A 16,983-nucleotide genomic window follows, 5' to 3' on the forward strand; every position below is an offset into this window, starting at 1 on the left:
AAGGATCATTTGACTTAGTCAAGAGACTTATATTAATAAGGTTTTTGATAGTTGACTAACAGTAAGTTCATTATTGGAGCGTTGACATACGTTGACTTTCTCTCTTCTCTCTCTTCTCCATGGTTCTTCATCTTTGATTGGTTTCTTCATTAATTTTGGACTTCAATGGCTAAGAAGAAGAAGCAGACTACTTCTACACCTCAAGTAGCGCAACAGAAGAATGCTCATGATGCCTTTGACACGATTTTGCAGAACTTGAGAAATTCAGGTACTTCGTTTGTTCCCAGTCCGATTCAAGAGGTGAATGAATTGGTTACTCTGGCGCTGACGTTAGTGCACCCAGCATGTGGAGCTATTCCCATAAGTGATGCTGAGACAATTGCGTTGTTTGCTTAGGCTACTGCTAGGCCAGATTCGAGGCATTCCAATGGAACATTACCTAGGGTTTCTGGGTTTACTGTTCTATTGGTTGCTGGAGGATCTGAGCAACGATCTGAGCCAGCAATTCCTCCTCATCTTCCTTCACCTTCTTTGGAACAGAATACGCACAATCACAGTGAGGATTGGGCTGCTCCTTTCACTGGAAATTTGGCTGCCAAAGGAGCTTCTTTGTCTTTTATTGCTCCGAAAGTCCAGGAAGGGAAGCAAATTGCTGAACTACAGGAATCCGAGCTTGAAGCAGGTAATCAAAAATGGTCTAATGCTTTAGTGTTCTATGTGGTTGGCTTTTACCCTACTATTGCTGATGTTCTTCGATTTTTTGCTCAACAATGGAGTGATATGCAAAAACCAGATGTTTATTGGCATGATGATGGGTACTTTATCGTTAATCTATGTTCTAGTGATGATAAAGATACTATAATTTGTTCTGGTCCTCATATGTTCCTCGGGAAACCAGCAATAGTGAAGCCTTGGTGTCCTAAATTTGACTTTAATGCTGAAATTTTTAGAACTGCTCCTCTCTAGGTTAAGTTTCCTAATCTCCCGCTTAATTGCTGGGGATCTGACACTCTTAGCCGCATTGGTAGTTTGCTTGGAGTGCCAATTTGTGCTAATGAGTGTACTACTAGACAACTTAGAGTGTCTTTTGCTAGAGTCCTAATTGAAATTGATGTTACAAAGCCTATGCCTACCTCTGTTTGGGTTGAGAGTCCTTCAAAGGAACTATTGGAGCTCAAGGTAGTATATGAGTGGGCTCCACTTTTTTGTTTTAAGTGCAACAAGGTTGGTTATGATTGCTCTATTAAACCTGTTGTTGCTAAGCCTAAGCAGGTTCTTAAGCAGCCAGCTCCTGTTGCTCCTAAGCAAAAGCAGGCTTGGGTTCCTAAGCCTAGCCAAGCTCCTGCTGTTGTTGTTGAAGTTGGTGCTTCCGTTCATGGACAATTTGTCATTACTCCACAGGTTCATACTTCTCAAAATTTAGATGAGGGGCGGAGAATAGTTGGAAGGAAGACAAAAAGCCAGCAAACTAGAGTTCATTAGCCTGCCTCTACCTCTAATGCTTTTGTTGCTTTATTTGCAAATGAAATGGATGGTGCAGGTGGTTTCACTATAAATCCAAGCGGGGGTAAGGTTAATCCCCCTTTGGTGTCATGATGTACTCTATTTGGAATGTAAGGGGCCTGAATGACCCTAGCAAAGTGGCCTCTGTAAAGAGGTTGCTTCATTCCCATTCAGTAGATGTTGTTAGTCTTCTTGAAATAAAAATCAAATTGAAAAATGTTCTCACATATCAGAGGAAGTTTGGCTCTTCTTGGCTTTGGATATACAATTATGATCATTCTTCCAAAGGGAGGATCTGGCTTGGTTGGAATGCAAATAGAGTAACTATTAATGTCTTGAAGATTCATGAACAGTTCATTCATTGTAGTGTCTCTTCTAAGGATCTTTCTACTCATATTCATCTCACTGTTGTCTATGGGCTTCACTCCATTCATGATAGGCTTCCTTTGTGGGAAGGAATTAGAAGCATCTCTATTCAACATTATCCTTGGCTTTGTGCTGGTGACTATAACTCTGTTCTTCATACTTCAGATAGGCTTCATGGTAATGAGGTCACTGATTATGAAACTATAGATTTCCAGAGTCTGGTTGATGATTTAGACCTCACTGAGGTTAAGAGCAAAGGAGCCTTCTACTCTTGGTCAAATAAGGCTCACACTGGTCCTAGAACTCTATCTAGGATTGATAGAGTCTTTGGTAACCAAGATTGGCTGGCCTCTCGTGGGCATGTTGAGACTGTCTATCTCCCCCCTCTTTATCTTATCATAGTCCAGTTTTGTTGGATGTATGTTCTGCCCCTGCTGGGAAAGGTAGACCTTTTAGGTTTCTAAACTGTATTGCTGATCACCCTGATTTCCTTGATACTGTTTCTCAGGCTTGGGGTTCTGATGGTTTTGTTTGGCAGAAACTTCATTCTGTGAAGTCTAGTATCAAGTCTCTTAATAGCAAGCAGTTTGGCAACATTGAGGAAAAGATTGATCAAGCTAATGTTGAGCTTTCTGGAATTCAGAACTTAATGGCTCAGAATCCTGATGATTTGGGCTTATATGCTAAAGAATCTGATGCTATTAAGGTTGTCAAACATTGGAATGATATTTAGGAAAGCATCTTCAAACAAAAATCTAGGATCAACTAGATTAAGCTTGGAGATGGCAATTCTCATTATTTCTTCTCTGTGATGAAGAATAGACAAGCAAGGAATAGAATTGACTCCATCTTTGACTCTAATCAGGTGTTGCTCAAGGATCCGGATGCTATTTCTCATGAAATCATCTCATTCTATAGGTCTCTTTTAGGGACTCAGGCTCCTTGGCTTCCTGCTGTTGACCTTGTTACTATGAGGAGGGGTAAGCAGCTTAGCTCTACTGCTCAGAGCTATCTCATTAGGCCTATTTCTCATGCTAAAATTGATGATGCCCTTAAGGGAATTGATAACACTAAAGCTCCTGGGATTGATGGCATTAACTCCTTTTTCTTTAAGAGAGCTTGGCATATTGTGAAGGATGATATTTATGCTAGTGTTATAGATATCTTCACTAAAGGGACCTTGCCTAAGCAATGGAATTGCACAACTATCACTCTTGTTCCTAAAATCCCTAATGCTTCTCATGTTAAGGATTTTAGACCTATAGCTTGTTGCACTATGGTTTTTAATCTCAAATCTAAGGTCATAACTGCTAGACTTGCTGCTGTCATTGGTGAGGTGATTGATGATGCTCAAGCAGGATTCATTCCAGGCAAGCACATTGGTGACAATATCCTTTTTGCAACTGAATTGATCAAAGGCTATGATCACAAATTTATCTCTCCTAGATGCATGGTTAAGGTGGATTAAAAGAAAGCCTATGATTCGGTTGAGTGGGGATTCTTGATCACTGTTACGCAGGAGCTTGGTTTTCCTCAGAGATTTGTTAGCTGGATCTGGACTTTTCTTACTTTTGTCTCTTATTCTATTCTTATTAATGGTTTTCCTGCCCCTCCTTTTGAAGCTAAGAAAGGTTTAAGACAAGGTGACCCTATGTCTCCCTTTAGTTTTTGCTATTGGTATGGAATACCTCTCTAGATGCCTTGATGAGCTTAGGTTAACTCCTGATTTTAACTTTCATCCCAGATGTGAAAAGTTAAACCTAACTCACATAATGTTTGCTGATGATCTATTGATGTTTTCTAGAGTTGATAGTGTTTCTGTTAAGCTTCTCTTCCAAGCCTTCTTGAAATTCTCGGGTGCTTCTGAGCTTTCTGTTAATCTTGATAAAAGTGAAGTCTACTTTGGAGGAGTTTCTGTTGATGTTCAGACAGAGCTGAGAGTGCTTCTTGGTGTTTCTTAAGGTACTATTCCTTTTAGGTATCTTGGGGTCCCTCTCTCTTCCAAGAAGCTTACTATTGCTTAATGTAAGCCTTTGGTGGAGAAGGTGACTGCTAGAATCCAAGGGTGGATGGCTAAACACTTGTCCTATGCTGGGAGGCTTCAGTTGGTGAAGAGTGTGTTGTTTGGTATTCAGACATATTGAATTGGGCTCAAATTTTTATCTTGCCAAAGAAAATTCTAAAATAGATCGAGGCTAGATTCAGGTGCTTTCTTTGGACTGGATCCTCTGCCCCTGCTAAGAAATCTTTGGTTGCTTAGAATAATGTTTGTCTCCCTAAAGTTTGTGGTGGCTGGAACTTGCTTTCTCTTCCTGAGTGAAATAAAGCAGCTGTCACCAAGTTACTTTGGGATATTGCTCACAAGGCTGATAATCTTTGGGTTAAGTGGGTCCATATCTATTACTTCAAGCATAAAGATTGTTGGACCACCCCTACCCCTGCTAAATGCTATTGGTTCTTGAAGAAGATTCTGATTTGTAGAGATGTTGTGAATGATCAAGGGGGATGGGATGGTTTCATACAGGGCAACAAGATGAAAATCAAGAAGCTTTATGCTGCTATTAGGCCTCAAGTCCCTAAGGTTCCTTGGAAGAGAGTTATTTATCATAACTTAGCAACTCTTAAAGGTGTTTTTATCTTGTGGCTAGCTTTATGGAATAGGCTTGTCACTAAGGATAGGTTGCTCTAATGGCACATTTCTTATGATCCAAGGTGTTTCTTATGATCCAAGGTGTTTCTTGTGCTTAAATAGCAATGAAAATGTTCAACACTTATTCTTTGATTGTGAATACTCTAGACAGGTTTGGAACAAGGTGTTGGGTATCTTACATGTTTCCAAGCCTGTTCAGCAGTTTAGTGATGAGATTGATTGGCTGAAGAAAATCTGTAGAAGTTCTAGATTGAAAAACAAAGTGATCCATGTGGCCTTCACTGAAACAGTTTATGGTATTTGGATTCAGAGGAATGCAGTTTTGTTTACTGGTTGTTGCAAATCTGTTGATGCTCTAGTTAGGGATATTGTCTTTCATTTAGTCTATAAAATCCCGACGGGAAGCAAATATTTGATTGTTTAGGTGCTTCTCCTGCTTTTTTGGTCTTCTGATGCTGTTGCTGGTTCTTGCTGATTTGTGATTCCTAACTTTTGAGTTCTGGTTTTTGGTTTTTGGGGTTGTTGTTGTTGCTGTTTTGTGTTTGTTGCTCTTGTGGCTCTATTTTTTATGCTGGTTTTTGCTATTACTTCTGCTCTCTTTTGCTGAAATTCAACTGTTGTTGCTGTTTCCCTTGTTGTTGCTGACTGTTTTTCTTTGTTGTCTGCTCTGGTTCTGCTCTGTTCAGCAGCTGGCTGTACTGGGTGCTGTGCTGCTGCTGCTTGCTTCAACTGCTGTTGTTGTTTTCTGCTGCTAGCAGCTTGCCCTGCTGTACTGCTGCTGCTCTACTGTTGTTGTTGTTGCTTGCTGCTCTGCTTGATGTCTGCTCTGCTGTTGTGCTGGCCAGCAGTTGGTTTTGCTGAGGGTTGCTGTTCTAAGCAGCAGCTTCTGTTGCTGGTGATGTGGTGGCTGCTGGTGTTGGTGCTCTGCTTGCTGTCTTCTCTGCTACACTGTTGTGCTGCTGTTTACTGCTGCTCTGTTTGGTTGCTGTTTTTTTTTTTACTGATTTTGCTGGTCTTAGGTGCTTTTGCTGGTTGCAATTGTTGCAAGTCAGTGTTGCTAATTTTGAATTCTGGTGCTTTGTCTTGTGGCTTTCCCTGAGGTGGTGTATTACCCTCTTTTGTCTAGTCCTGTTGCTTTTGCAACTGAGTCTAAGTGGAGGTTTGCTTTTTGCAGTTTGCAGGGGTGGTGTTTTTTTTTTGTTGCTCTGTGTTTGTCTTTGAGTTCTTGGGCCTTGTTTCCAGAACCCTTCCTAGAAGGTTGCTGGAAGCTTGTGCTGAGGGTGTTCTTGTCTCTTTCTCCTGAACCCTTCCAAGAAGGTGGCAGGAGATTGAGCTTGAACTGTTTTGTGTTGGTTGGCCTGTTCTTAGGTCTTGTGGGGTTTGGTGTTTGTTATAACTTAGGTTTTGTAAGTTGTAACTTTTCCTTTTGGTAATAAAATTTCTCTTATTTTCCAAAAAAAATAAGGTTTTTGATAGGTTTAAGATGAAAAACTCCAAGAGAGGATTTATCCCCATGTCCCATGGCATTACACATAGTAAATATAAATGTCCGGTTATGCCAGACGAGATGAGACGTATAGCTATTATACCTTATACTTCGACAGTAGGGTCAATAATGTATGCCATGATTTGTACAAGGTCGGATGTTGCATATGATTTAAGCATGTGTAACATATTTCAGGTAAATCCAGGTGAATCACACTGGACAACTGCCAAGAACATCCTTAAATACTTGAGAAGGACTAAAGGAATGTTTCTAGTATATGGCGGTGAAAATGAGTTAGTTGTCAAAGGTTATACGGATACGAATTTCCAAACAGATAGAGATGATTTCAAATCCCAGTCTGGGCACATTTTCTGTCTAAATGGAGGAGCAGTGAGCTGGAAGAGTTCGAAGTAAAGCACTGTCGCAGACTGTATGACAGAATCAGAGTATTTGGCTGCTGTTGAAGCAGCTAAGGAAGCAGATTAGATTAAAAAAATCCTAATTGAGATGGACATTGTACTAAGTGCTCAAAAGAGAATTGCTTTGTATTGTGACAACAATGTCACCATTGCTCAATCAAAGGAGACTAGCTCACACTTCAAAACCAAAGATGTTGAGAGGAAGTATCTTCTCAATCGAGAGTCATTGGTAGAGGAGATGACAGGATGTGCAAAGTTCATACGGATAAGAACATCGCTGATCCACCTACTAAACCCCTTCCATTGCCGTAGCATGAGAAACTTGCTAATGCAACTTAATTGAGGCTAATGATGTAATTTAAATTGTATTTGTTGTTAAGAAAAACTTATTACATATGTAATACATTCATTGGAAAAATTATGATTAATAAGAAATTCATTTTTTCTCTTATTTAATGATGGTTTTTGATATTAAATAAAATGTCAAAAATAAATATGGATAAATGGGCTCATCAAGTTGATGACCTGGTGAATCAAACCCAACGGGTAAACAAAATCCATATATTATTTAAGTTCCTAGTTCAGAATCATTAAAGTTGACATAAAAGATTTTATTAAATGGACTAGCATGTAAGATTTATTGGATAGTGCAGTTTCATGGGCTATAGGAGCGTAGTGCAGCTCAATCAATCACATGGATATGTATGAATGATGCATGATCGAACTATAGACCTACTTTGAAGTTCAAGTATAGAGCTTCCGAATATATTAGTGGATTCCTTTGACATGAGTGGAACATTGATTCCATTCAATGATTGATATAAATGTGTACGCTCAAACGTCTACCCGTAACTAGAGATTATAAAGGGTGTTTCCCAGTTACATCATGAGTTGAGTGGGAGCCTTAATTGTCAAAAGATTGGATAGAGTCTACCTATTTAATTAGTAATGTGTCTTGGCCCCATGAAGAGGGAGAATTTAGAAAATGCATGGTTTTGCTCAAATGGATTACATAATAATCATTTGTTTTGTAATTCTAACTCATATTTCGAGAAGATTTGAGGATTAATATGATCACGACATGAGATGCAATCATATTATAAAATCGACACACATTGACTTAAGGAGTTTGAATATTGCGAACTTGTCTCAGACAAGTGGGAGATCGAAGGAGTTATTTCTTCGATAAGTGCAATTGCTAGATATATCAAGGATCACTATTATGGAGATAATAAGTTCGTTCTATTGGGTCATCATTATCTATTTCTAGACTATGATTAATGATCTTTGGGATAGTTAAACAGTCCAAAGCCCGCTAGCATGGATCATATGAGATCACACACAAGGGTATTCGGTTAAGCAAGTTAGAGGCCCATTTATGGGCCTCATGAGCAAGTAGCTAATCAGAAATTGGATTGGGCTAGCAAAGTTAGATTGGAGTTAGGTTTTTTGGCTTTGTAATGGTCTCTTATTTAGAGATGAGTTCTATAAATAAGATCCATGCCTAGGGTTGATCAATTAAGTCATAATAAACTTACAGTAGATTGTGAAACAAGGCAACCAAATACCAAAAACCCTAATCCTCTCTCAAACTCACGGCTCTCCCTCCTCCCCCCTTTAGACCAACGGCCAGCCACCCCTAGTGGCGCGTGTGGTGTTTCATGGTTGGTTCGTTTTTCTCTCTTCTCCATACAAAGTCAATTGTAAGATTTAATAACAACTAACTAGTACTAGTGGAGGTCCTAATCCGTGCCCATGGATCAAGTAGAGGAATCACATTTGAGGTTCTTTGTCTCCCTTGTTCTTGCTCGATTATACGTGGAATCACGCTACAAAGGTATTAATTCTTATTCTTTATGTGTTATGCATGATCTTGGGATCAGGTGCTTTATGAATGTGATTCATGTTTTCAATTAGTACCTATAAACTCCTACACTCATGAAGTCCTTTTAAGTCTTTGAGATTTTTATTTCTAGTTTGTTGCTAAGCTTGATAGTCATCGAGTTCATTTTCCTCCCGCCTGTCGTTTTCGAAATGTGTTACTTCCCAGAAAGACACCACTTAGAGCAACAAACATTATGTTCACATTTAGGTTGTGGAGGTAATGCCCGTAGTCTCACTTGAATGCATACAAGGAGACATGTACATTGTCTTTGGGTAAAAGTTCATTATGAAACAAATAGTTAGCTCCCACATTGAGCTATCTTAGCCTGTAATGAGCCATTAAGCTTCCACTGAATCACCTAGCTTTTACTAAGCCAGTGAGCTCCCACTGAGTCACGTAGCTCTCACTAAGGCTAAGAGTTTTAGATATATACTTGAAAAAAACGTTTCGAAGTCATTTCTATCCATAAATGATTATGGTGTCCTTTCTAAGATTCGACAATTTGTTTAGAGTAACATTAGTCATTTGTAATAATCATTAAGTGTTTTATAGGAAGGGATATGATCCATCATTGTTCGTGTCATTTTCAAATGGCATCGAGGTCTCTGTGAAGACACACTATGTTCTTTGTGGAGATATATATGAAAATTTTCAATTTCATAACTTTGAGATGGTCAAGTTTGGCTTAATCAAACAACGCTCGACCAAATCTAGACGTTTTGATGTCTTTCAAAGTCGATTATGTACTTCATTTAACTCTTGAGCTACTCTAGGTCAAGTTTGTTCAAATTTGATGAATATGGCCTTCTTCTTTCAAATTCTTCGTTAAACGTTGAAGTAATTGAATCCACTTTAGCTTTTAGAGTCAATTGTCTATACCAAGAACAATAGCTCTTTACTTTGTCAGTTTTTAACAAGTAACACTTGCTTGTCTTAGGCCGATTTCGAATCGATCAACTGTCAAGAACATATATAGCCTTGAGTATGTTCTTGTTAATGTGACATTGCTAAAGATGTTCAGAACACAAATCCTGCCTGTGATTTTAACTATTTGTGTTTTCATGTTAGGGAAATGTTTGTTTATAATCAAGAATTCTTAACTCGTGGTTTAGACAACCATGCCATTCAAATAAATTTGCAAATATTGCTCTTTACTTTGAATGTGAGTCTTTCTGTGTGTTAACGGATTGTTTGCTGATTATGGAACACAACGACCATTTATTTGTTCATCCTTAGCTTAAAAGATCTTTAAGCAAAACATACTACCTTACAACTAATGTAGCACCACTTGCTTCATTCTAAGCTTGTAAGTCAATAACTTAGCTTATGTGCACTAGTTTAAGGTCAATTTCCAAGTGTAATACTCAACCAGTATTTGATACTTGTGAAGATAATAACTTGCTAAATTAATTAGAATAACATGAACTCTTTATTAGAAATGGAATCTTATTCCTTTTCTTTGTTCCTCGTTTCCTATAATTCTTATCATACTTTATCTCAAAATCTTTCAGAATCATTTCTGTAAGAGTCTTTGACTTTTATACTATGTTAGGAACAATTAAGCATCTAATGCGCCGTACAACAAAGTTCCATCTTTTCCTTTAATTCGTACTTGAATTAATACATCAATGAGTTGTACTCACTAGCATATAAAGCAAAAAGATATGTTGGTTGTCAAGCATTGACAATTTTGAGTTTCTAACTCAATACTTCATGTTTATAAAAACTAACTAGTATTTTGAATACATAATGTCTAACCGTTCTTCTAGACTTGCAAAATTCATTGGTGAGAATTGTATTTTTGAAATGCCTTTCCTTTCTTTGAGAAATATTCTCAAAGATTTCTTTTACCAATCATGGAAAACAATATAGTTTGATTTAGAATTCTATAAATATAAGTGCAAAGTACAACCATTTATCAAGAAAATAACATACTAAGTTTGAAAGTTAAAAGCATTCATGCAAATTTTCAATCTTATTAAGTGTCTTATCCACGCATTAAATTTGTCCCAATTTGGCAAGAATAAGGCAAGTCCAAGTTCCAAAGAAACAATGAGTGGTTAAGCATGATTTGGCTTGTCTTAACACTCAATATTTTAAGGTAAGCAACTATCTGCTAATGGCTCCAAGCCACTCTTGGTTGGATAAATTAAATCGCTGCATCTAATGCTCTCTCAACAACTCATCCACTTTGCCACGACATGCATGTTAGGACTCCATCACTCAAATCGTTGAGTATAACCAAAACCAACTTGCATACCCGGTTGAGTCTTTCAAGGGACGGCTTTTGCAACTTCATGGCTTCGTCTTCCAAGAGCCTCCGTCTTCAAGACATGACCATAGTTATGTAAATACTAGTATCTACGATTAGGACAATCTAAATATTAAGGTACAAAAATACTCAACTGTTCGCAGACCGTATTTAGATTTACAAAAATACATGACGGAAAGCAGTCCGTATTTTCTATCCTAATCGAGCCCCACTAGTTGCCATTTTTATAAAACTTGCGGGAGAATATACATTCCATTCATCCATTCACTATTTGTGAATGGCCCATGCATTTTACAATGATAAACAAGTAACAATGCACACACACGCGAAAACTAGTAACTAATTTAGGTGATTAATCCAACTAACACACCTAATTACAACTAGTCAAAGTTGTTTAACCGATTATGTAATTAGCGCAATTAAAATTGAAGCTTCCACTAAATTTTGCATCCAACTTAACTAAACCAATTAATTAAGTTGGTAAACCAAAAATTTTGCCAAAATTTATTTTTGCTAATGCTGCTCAAAACCGAGGCCTATCCTCCAAATTTAATCAAAATAAGTAAACCAAAGTAATTAATTAAAAATAATTAAAACAACAAAATCGCAAATTAACATAGCCTTAATGACCGAGGCACAAGTGATAAGTGAGGGGGTTGTGCGCACAGCCGCGGCTCATGCCAAGCGTCACACCCACAACCTGAATACCGCATACGCGTAACACTCCCTACGTGGCGTGCTTGTGATACAAGCCACGAAGGCCACCCACGCTTGCTAGTGTATGCATCGTGCCACATGCTTCCAGCACACCCACATGCACACCCCATTTGCACCAAGCAATGCACGCACCAAAAGGCTCAAGTACGTGCAAGCGAGCCACAAATAAACGAGCCCCCACCATAGCCAACATGGTTGTCATGCCATGTTGCTGCTGCTTGGTTAGCTGGTGGTGAGCAGCAGCCACGCACAGTGCCGCACCTCCTTGTGGCAACCCCTTGGCACCACATGTAGGCTGCTATGCAGCCCGGTTCGCCAAGGTATGTTTTGCCCACGATTTCCATGCAATATCCCTGGTTTTTCATTCCCAATTTTGTGTGACTAAATAACGAACTAAAAATTAATTTTTACATTAGTAAAATGAGCCAAAAATGAAAAAATTATTACAAGTCCAACTTAAATAAAAAATTCATCAAGATGCATATAACCAAAATTATTTCCAAGAACCATTCTTTAATAAAATTGGTTTAATTTTGGTGCAACAAAATGAATAAGGGTTATAACTCACTATTAATTTAAATTAATCATGAGATTTTGACAAAATAAAGAGGGGTTGGAATTATGAACACAAAAATTCAAAAAAAGATTCCAACTTTAACTTGTGAATCCTTGAAAAATTATATCTTCCAATATAAAGATAAATGAAATTTCTATCACAAGATTCAAACTTTATGATTCCAATCGACTTAATACATGATTAAATCAAAAGCTCAACCAAAAAATCTTGGAATTTAGTAACTCAAAGTTTCAATAAGTTAAAACAATTAAAGATTGAATCTTTAGCGCTTAGAATCCACAAAGACCAATTTTTTCACACTTAATGAAATGGATTTGAAATTATGTGAAAATATAAACCAATCTTTCAAGAACCAATTACTACCAAGTAACCATGTTTAAGGAGGTTTAAAATGCAGAAACATTAAACGAAAGAACCAAATACATAATCACCATAAATATGCCATTAAGATTCAAGGTTAGAAATACTTGAAAAATTTCATCAAAAAGTAAAATCTCTCGAAAAAGGCATTTCTATTAAGACTTTGGCCACAAACACAGTCCTTAAAGAGTAAAACCATTTCTAGAACACCTTTTCCACAAAAAATTCACTATCTATGGGCGAAAATCATGGTTCGGGGCTTAAATCAGCTCTAATATAGGCTTACAATAATAAAATTGAGATATTAATCTAATTAGCAACATAAAACCAAAAAAATAAAGCCATAAAACACCTTGTAAATTATGATTAGAAAAATAAATGAGCAAGGTTCCGATACCGCTATTGGGTTTTGATGAGTCCAACTCACCGTGGAAGAAAACCCGAGCCAAGATCACACTCATAATTAATATAATCACAAGACATAACTAACTTAAACAACAAGAATTAAGGAAAGATTAATTACCTTTGATACGTGCTTCGCTCGTGACCCTAGATCTTACTTGGGAAAGCTTTTAGTCTCGCATGCGCGAAGTTCTCCTACATAAATCCACCCTTAACTCGATCCCGACAAGGTCCAATGCTTAGAAGCTAGCTAAGCCCGACCTAATACTCGAGTAATTATATTTGTTTAAAGATTTTCTCAATCAAGATGTCTTTTCTAACACCTAACTTAAGCGAACAATCCCAAGGTATACCTTGGATATTTATAAGGAGTGTTTCCTTGTGAATTCCACTCATTTTTCAATGTGGAACTTTTTCACAAAAAGATTCCACAAATAAAGAATGTTGTATTCAATATTTACTTAAATAAACTATGGAATAACAAAGTAACAAGTGTCACATGGTTCGGTGAGGACAACTTCCTCACTTGCTCCTCAAGGTAACTCACATGCATTGTGATCTAACCATGTGGCACCCAATCTTAAGCCCTAAGTTGGGTTCGGTTGGGCCACCACCTTTTTGCCCACGTCCATGACACACCACCCGGGTCCGCAGTATGTTGCCACATGGCAATGCTAACGTGGCACACTGCCACGTGGCGCGTTGCCACTTGATGGCTGCCAACATGGCAAGCCGCCACCTTGGTGCGCTGCCACCTTGGCGCGCTTCCACGTGGCTTACTTTTATTTGGTGCGCTTCCCTAGCCTTTCGTGCGGCTAAGGTTTTTACTTGGTAATTAAAGAATTTTCCCGTCTCGCCTATTCCTAAATTTTAGCTCGACTTTTAGGATTCGATTCTAACCATTTAAGCTCGCAATCCGACGTCTTTGTTCACATTACTCGAGCGACTCATTAATTCCTTCCGAATTTATTCGTCATGTAGCTTTGTTAGTTCCTTGGGTGTGACCCGAAGGGTGCTATCAAGATTAAGTTGTAACATTAATTGCTCATTAATATTATTGATTTGAAGCGGCCTCCACCTAGGCATTCCGATCAATTGACCTCACTGAATAATTAGCTTTCTAATAATTCTTAACCCTCTATCGGAATAATACACTTGTTTGAAGGACACCATTCTTATCATCAGACATGCTCCGTTTAAGTCAGTATAATCCACACACATACGCCAGGTTCTATTTGGCATTTTTTACAAGAATAACGTTCGCAACCCAATTAGGGAAGTTACATGGCCAAATGAACCCTGCGTCTAACAACTTTTTAACCTCGGCAGCTGCCACCTGACTTCTCTACTCGCCGTGATTTCTTTTCTTGCCAGATGGGATTCTTTTTTGGTTCCATAGCGAGTTTGTGGACATCAAGATCTCAGTTGATGCCTGGCATCTCTTCCATTTCAAAGGCAAAAATGTCCTTGAATTCTTTTAGCAGAAAATGCAAGTCTACACCCAACTTCGCAAAAGCAATTCTCCCCACCTTTACAGAATGCTCTGGACGAATATCGTCTATGGCGATATCAATGTGTTTTCCAGCCGGCTTGGGACGGAGGTTTTTCGACCGTTTCTCGGTCAGTGATTGTTATTGCTTTTCCTTTTTAACAACCACTAGCTGGTCATCTTTTCTTTTCTTTGCGGCTGGTGGTGTTTGGGGTAATTTTACCCTTCCACGTGGTCCAATAAGAAAGTGACACGTGTCATCCTAGAGTAAGTCCAAAATGGACCAACCCTTGTTTGACACGTGGCATTCCAAAGGAATGGGAAAAACGGCCTTCATGGCCCAAATCCCAAGAAAGCCGTAATGTGGCGCAGCCCACCAATGAATAGGGCTCGATGACCTAATTAGGGGCACAATTCTCAAGGACCCTATAAATAAGGAGATTTCCTCCATTTGGATGCACGTTTTACCATTTTATTACACAATTACTCTTTGATAGAGACATCTCAAGCTTGGAATCCGATCATATACAAACCTAAATTTCTGCAACTTTTTACTCCTATTCAAGTTACTAACTTGACTTTCGGAGGCAGAGCTCCAGTCAACCTAAGTCTCCGTTGTTTTGAAGGTACAACTCACGCCGGACCAGAATTTGTGATGTAAAACTCCCAAGGGACAAAAACACCCAAAACATTTGGCGCTATCTATGGGGAGAGTACCTCAAAGATGGTTCAAGAGTCTGCACCACCTCCTGATCCAAGAAACCCTCAACATATTACCCGATCGGGTAATACAAGCATTCCTTAACCGGTTCATCAACCGGGTAGTTAAGGCATTTCACAACTGGTACATCAACCGGAGGTCTTTACTGACCAAGATGATGATGATGACAATGTGGAGACGTATGTGGCCAAAGATTTCTCTTTCATTTCCAAATACACTCGTTATAGAGATCAGCTAGAACGTGATACAGACCAGGCTCTGGCAGCTTAGTATTGGCCTAAAATTCAAAGGACTTCAACTCTGGCTCGCCCTTCTCTCCCAGGTAAACAACCTCCTCATCATACTTGCGAGCAAGTGCCCAAACTCCATACTCCTTCTTTGGGTACAAGGCGTTCCAGGAAATCCTCATTCAGGCATCATTATTAGCGTCACTTTTAGAAACCAGGCGCTCTTGTTCCGCCTGCAGGGTCGCTGCAAAGTTCAACTGCGCCTTAGCAGCTGCGTCCTCCAGTTTCTTCACCTGGGCCTTAAGATCAGTGTTCTCTTGGGAAACACCCTTGAGCTTGTCCATATCCGCCTAAGCCTTGCCAAGTTCCTCCTGAGCCTTTTTGAGCGTCGTCTTTGCTTCGCCGGCCTTCTGCTTGGGTGCCCCCAAGTCTGTCTCTAGCTGCTCAATCCTCGCTGCTTGTGTCATTATCATGGCTTTAGTCTCAAGTTCATTTATGGTACAAGAGTATAGAGAAACGTTGTCAGCGTCCCTGGCTGACTTATTGGCTCTCTTTACCTCTTCCCGCTTGCGGGAGTAAGGATGTTTAAGACCGTCTACCCGCAACAGAGCCTGCAAATACAGATCACGTCAGATATGTAAGCGGAATAAAACTTGAAATATATCTTCTTTACATCTCACCTCAGCCAGAAGGGACAAAATGCGTTCCAGATTGAACGTCTTTATCCCAGGGATAACGTCTTTGTCCCTCTTGCGGATGGCATCAAGCATGGACTTGGCATGCTTTTGGACGTTTGGCCAGCAGGGAGATCGATCTTCACCACAATCAACATTTGATGAGTGCGAAATATACGCGACACCAATCTGTTGTCGACCGTTTGAGGAAGAAGTCTGTTGGAGTGGGATTTCACTCGAAAAGGCCACCCTAACTCAGGCGGGGACTCAAATGGGTTTCCCTTACCTTCAAAGGCGACGTGGCGAGAGCCACTCGCAAGCCCGTAAAACCTCTGCCTACGCACAGAGGGTTGGCAAGGTCAAGACCCAGACTTTCGCATATATCCTGAGTCTTCCCCCAATGCACATTTCAGTCTTTCCTACTTTGGCTCCAGGAGCCAATGTAGAGGCAGACTTCTTGGATTGGTGGGGGTAGAGGCAGAGTCCTCCCTTGCCCGTTTGAGGTTCTTCTCAAATTATTTTGGGATCTCTCCTCCCTGCAAAAAGAATTCAATTCAGGTATACATCCGGTAAAACAACTTGCAAATTTAGTTAAAGGAAAAAGAGTCAGGCGTCTTACCTTGGCCCTAATCTCGGCCGCCTGTTTCTCTGCAATCTCTCTTCGGATGGTGGCTGAGGACCGTTTGGTTGTTTTCTCGTCTGGGAGCATTGCCAAAGCTTCTTCTGCAAAAAGAACAAGGAAATCAATACTTACACAACAACTGACACAGAGACAGCCCAGATGGTCATAATGTTTAAGCGCATACGTTTGGTAAACATGGTGCTAAGTCCACAGGCGGACAAAAAGCACTTGTCCCTGAACTAGGCTCTCTTAGGGATCTAGTTCTTTAGATCCTTTATTGATTCCCCGGTTGAGAGGGTAGTAGCTCAAGACAAAAAAAAAAGTTGGACTTTATTATTTTGTCATAATATTCATCCGGAATCCGGGGAAGAAAACATTTCTAGCCTAGCAAGTTGGGCTTCTTATTGTACCGGCGCAGCTCAAAATTCTCTCGCCGGCTGGGAGCAGACAGCAAATAGAAGCGGTGCTTCCAGCCGTCAAACTTGGACACTTTGTCCAAAGTCATCATGTATTGAGGATGTGTGGTCAAAGTATACCACGCCCTCTAGCCGCCTGGGTTGCGGCTAAGATATTGCATGTGGGCAAAGGCCTCCTAGCAAGGATGCAGCCCATG

The 16,983-nt window shown here is 39.6% G+C and overlaps 1 protein-coding gene across 1 annotated transcript; it reads left to right on the forward strand.

Moving 5' to 3' along the window:
- The first annotated feature begins 1,595 nt into the window (after window positions 1–1,595).
- On the forward strand, window positions 1,596–5,618 carry LOC110695590. The gene is made up of 9 exons (XM_021872803.1): window positions 1,596–2,240; window positions 2,378–2,575; window positions 2,687–3,328; window positions 3,389–3,522; window positions 3,614–3,809; window positions 3,915–3,996; window positions 4,200–4,548; window positions 4,667–4,851; window positions 5,206–5,618. Exons 1-9 carry the CDS (start codon window positions 1,596–1,598, stop codon window positions 5,616–5,618), a joined length of 2,844 nt encoding a protein of 947 aa, XP_021728495.1.
- The last annotated feature ends 11,365 nt before the right edge of the window (window positions 5,619–16,983 follow it).

This window comes from Chenopodium quinoa, unplaced genomic scaffold, assembly GCF_001683475.1.
Source record: "Chenopodium quinoa cultivar QQ74 unplaced genomic scaffold, ASM168347v1, whole genome shotgun sequence".
NCBI lineage: Eukaryota > Viridiplantae > Streptophyta > Magnoliopsida > Caryophyllales > Amaranthaceae > Chenopodium > Chenopodium quinoa.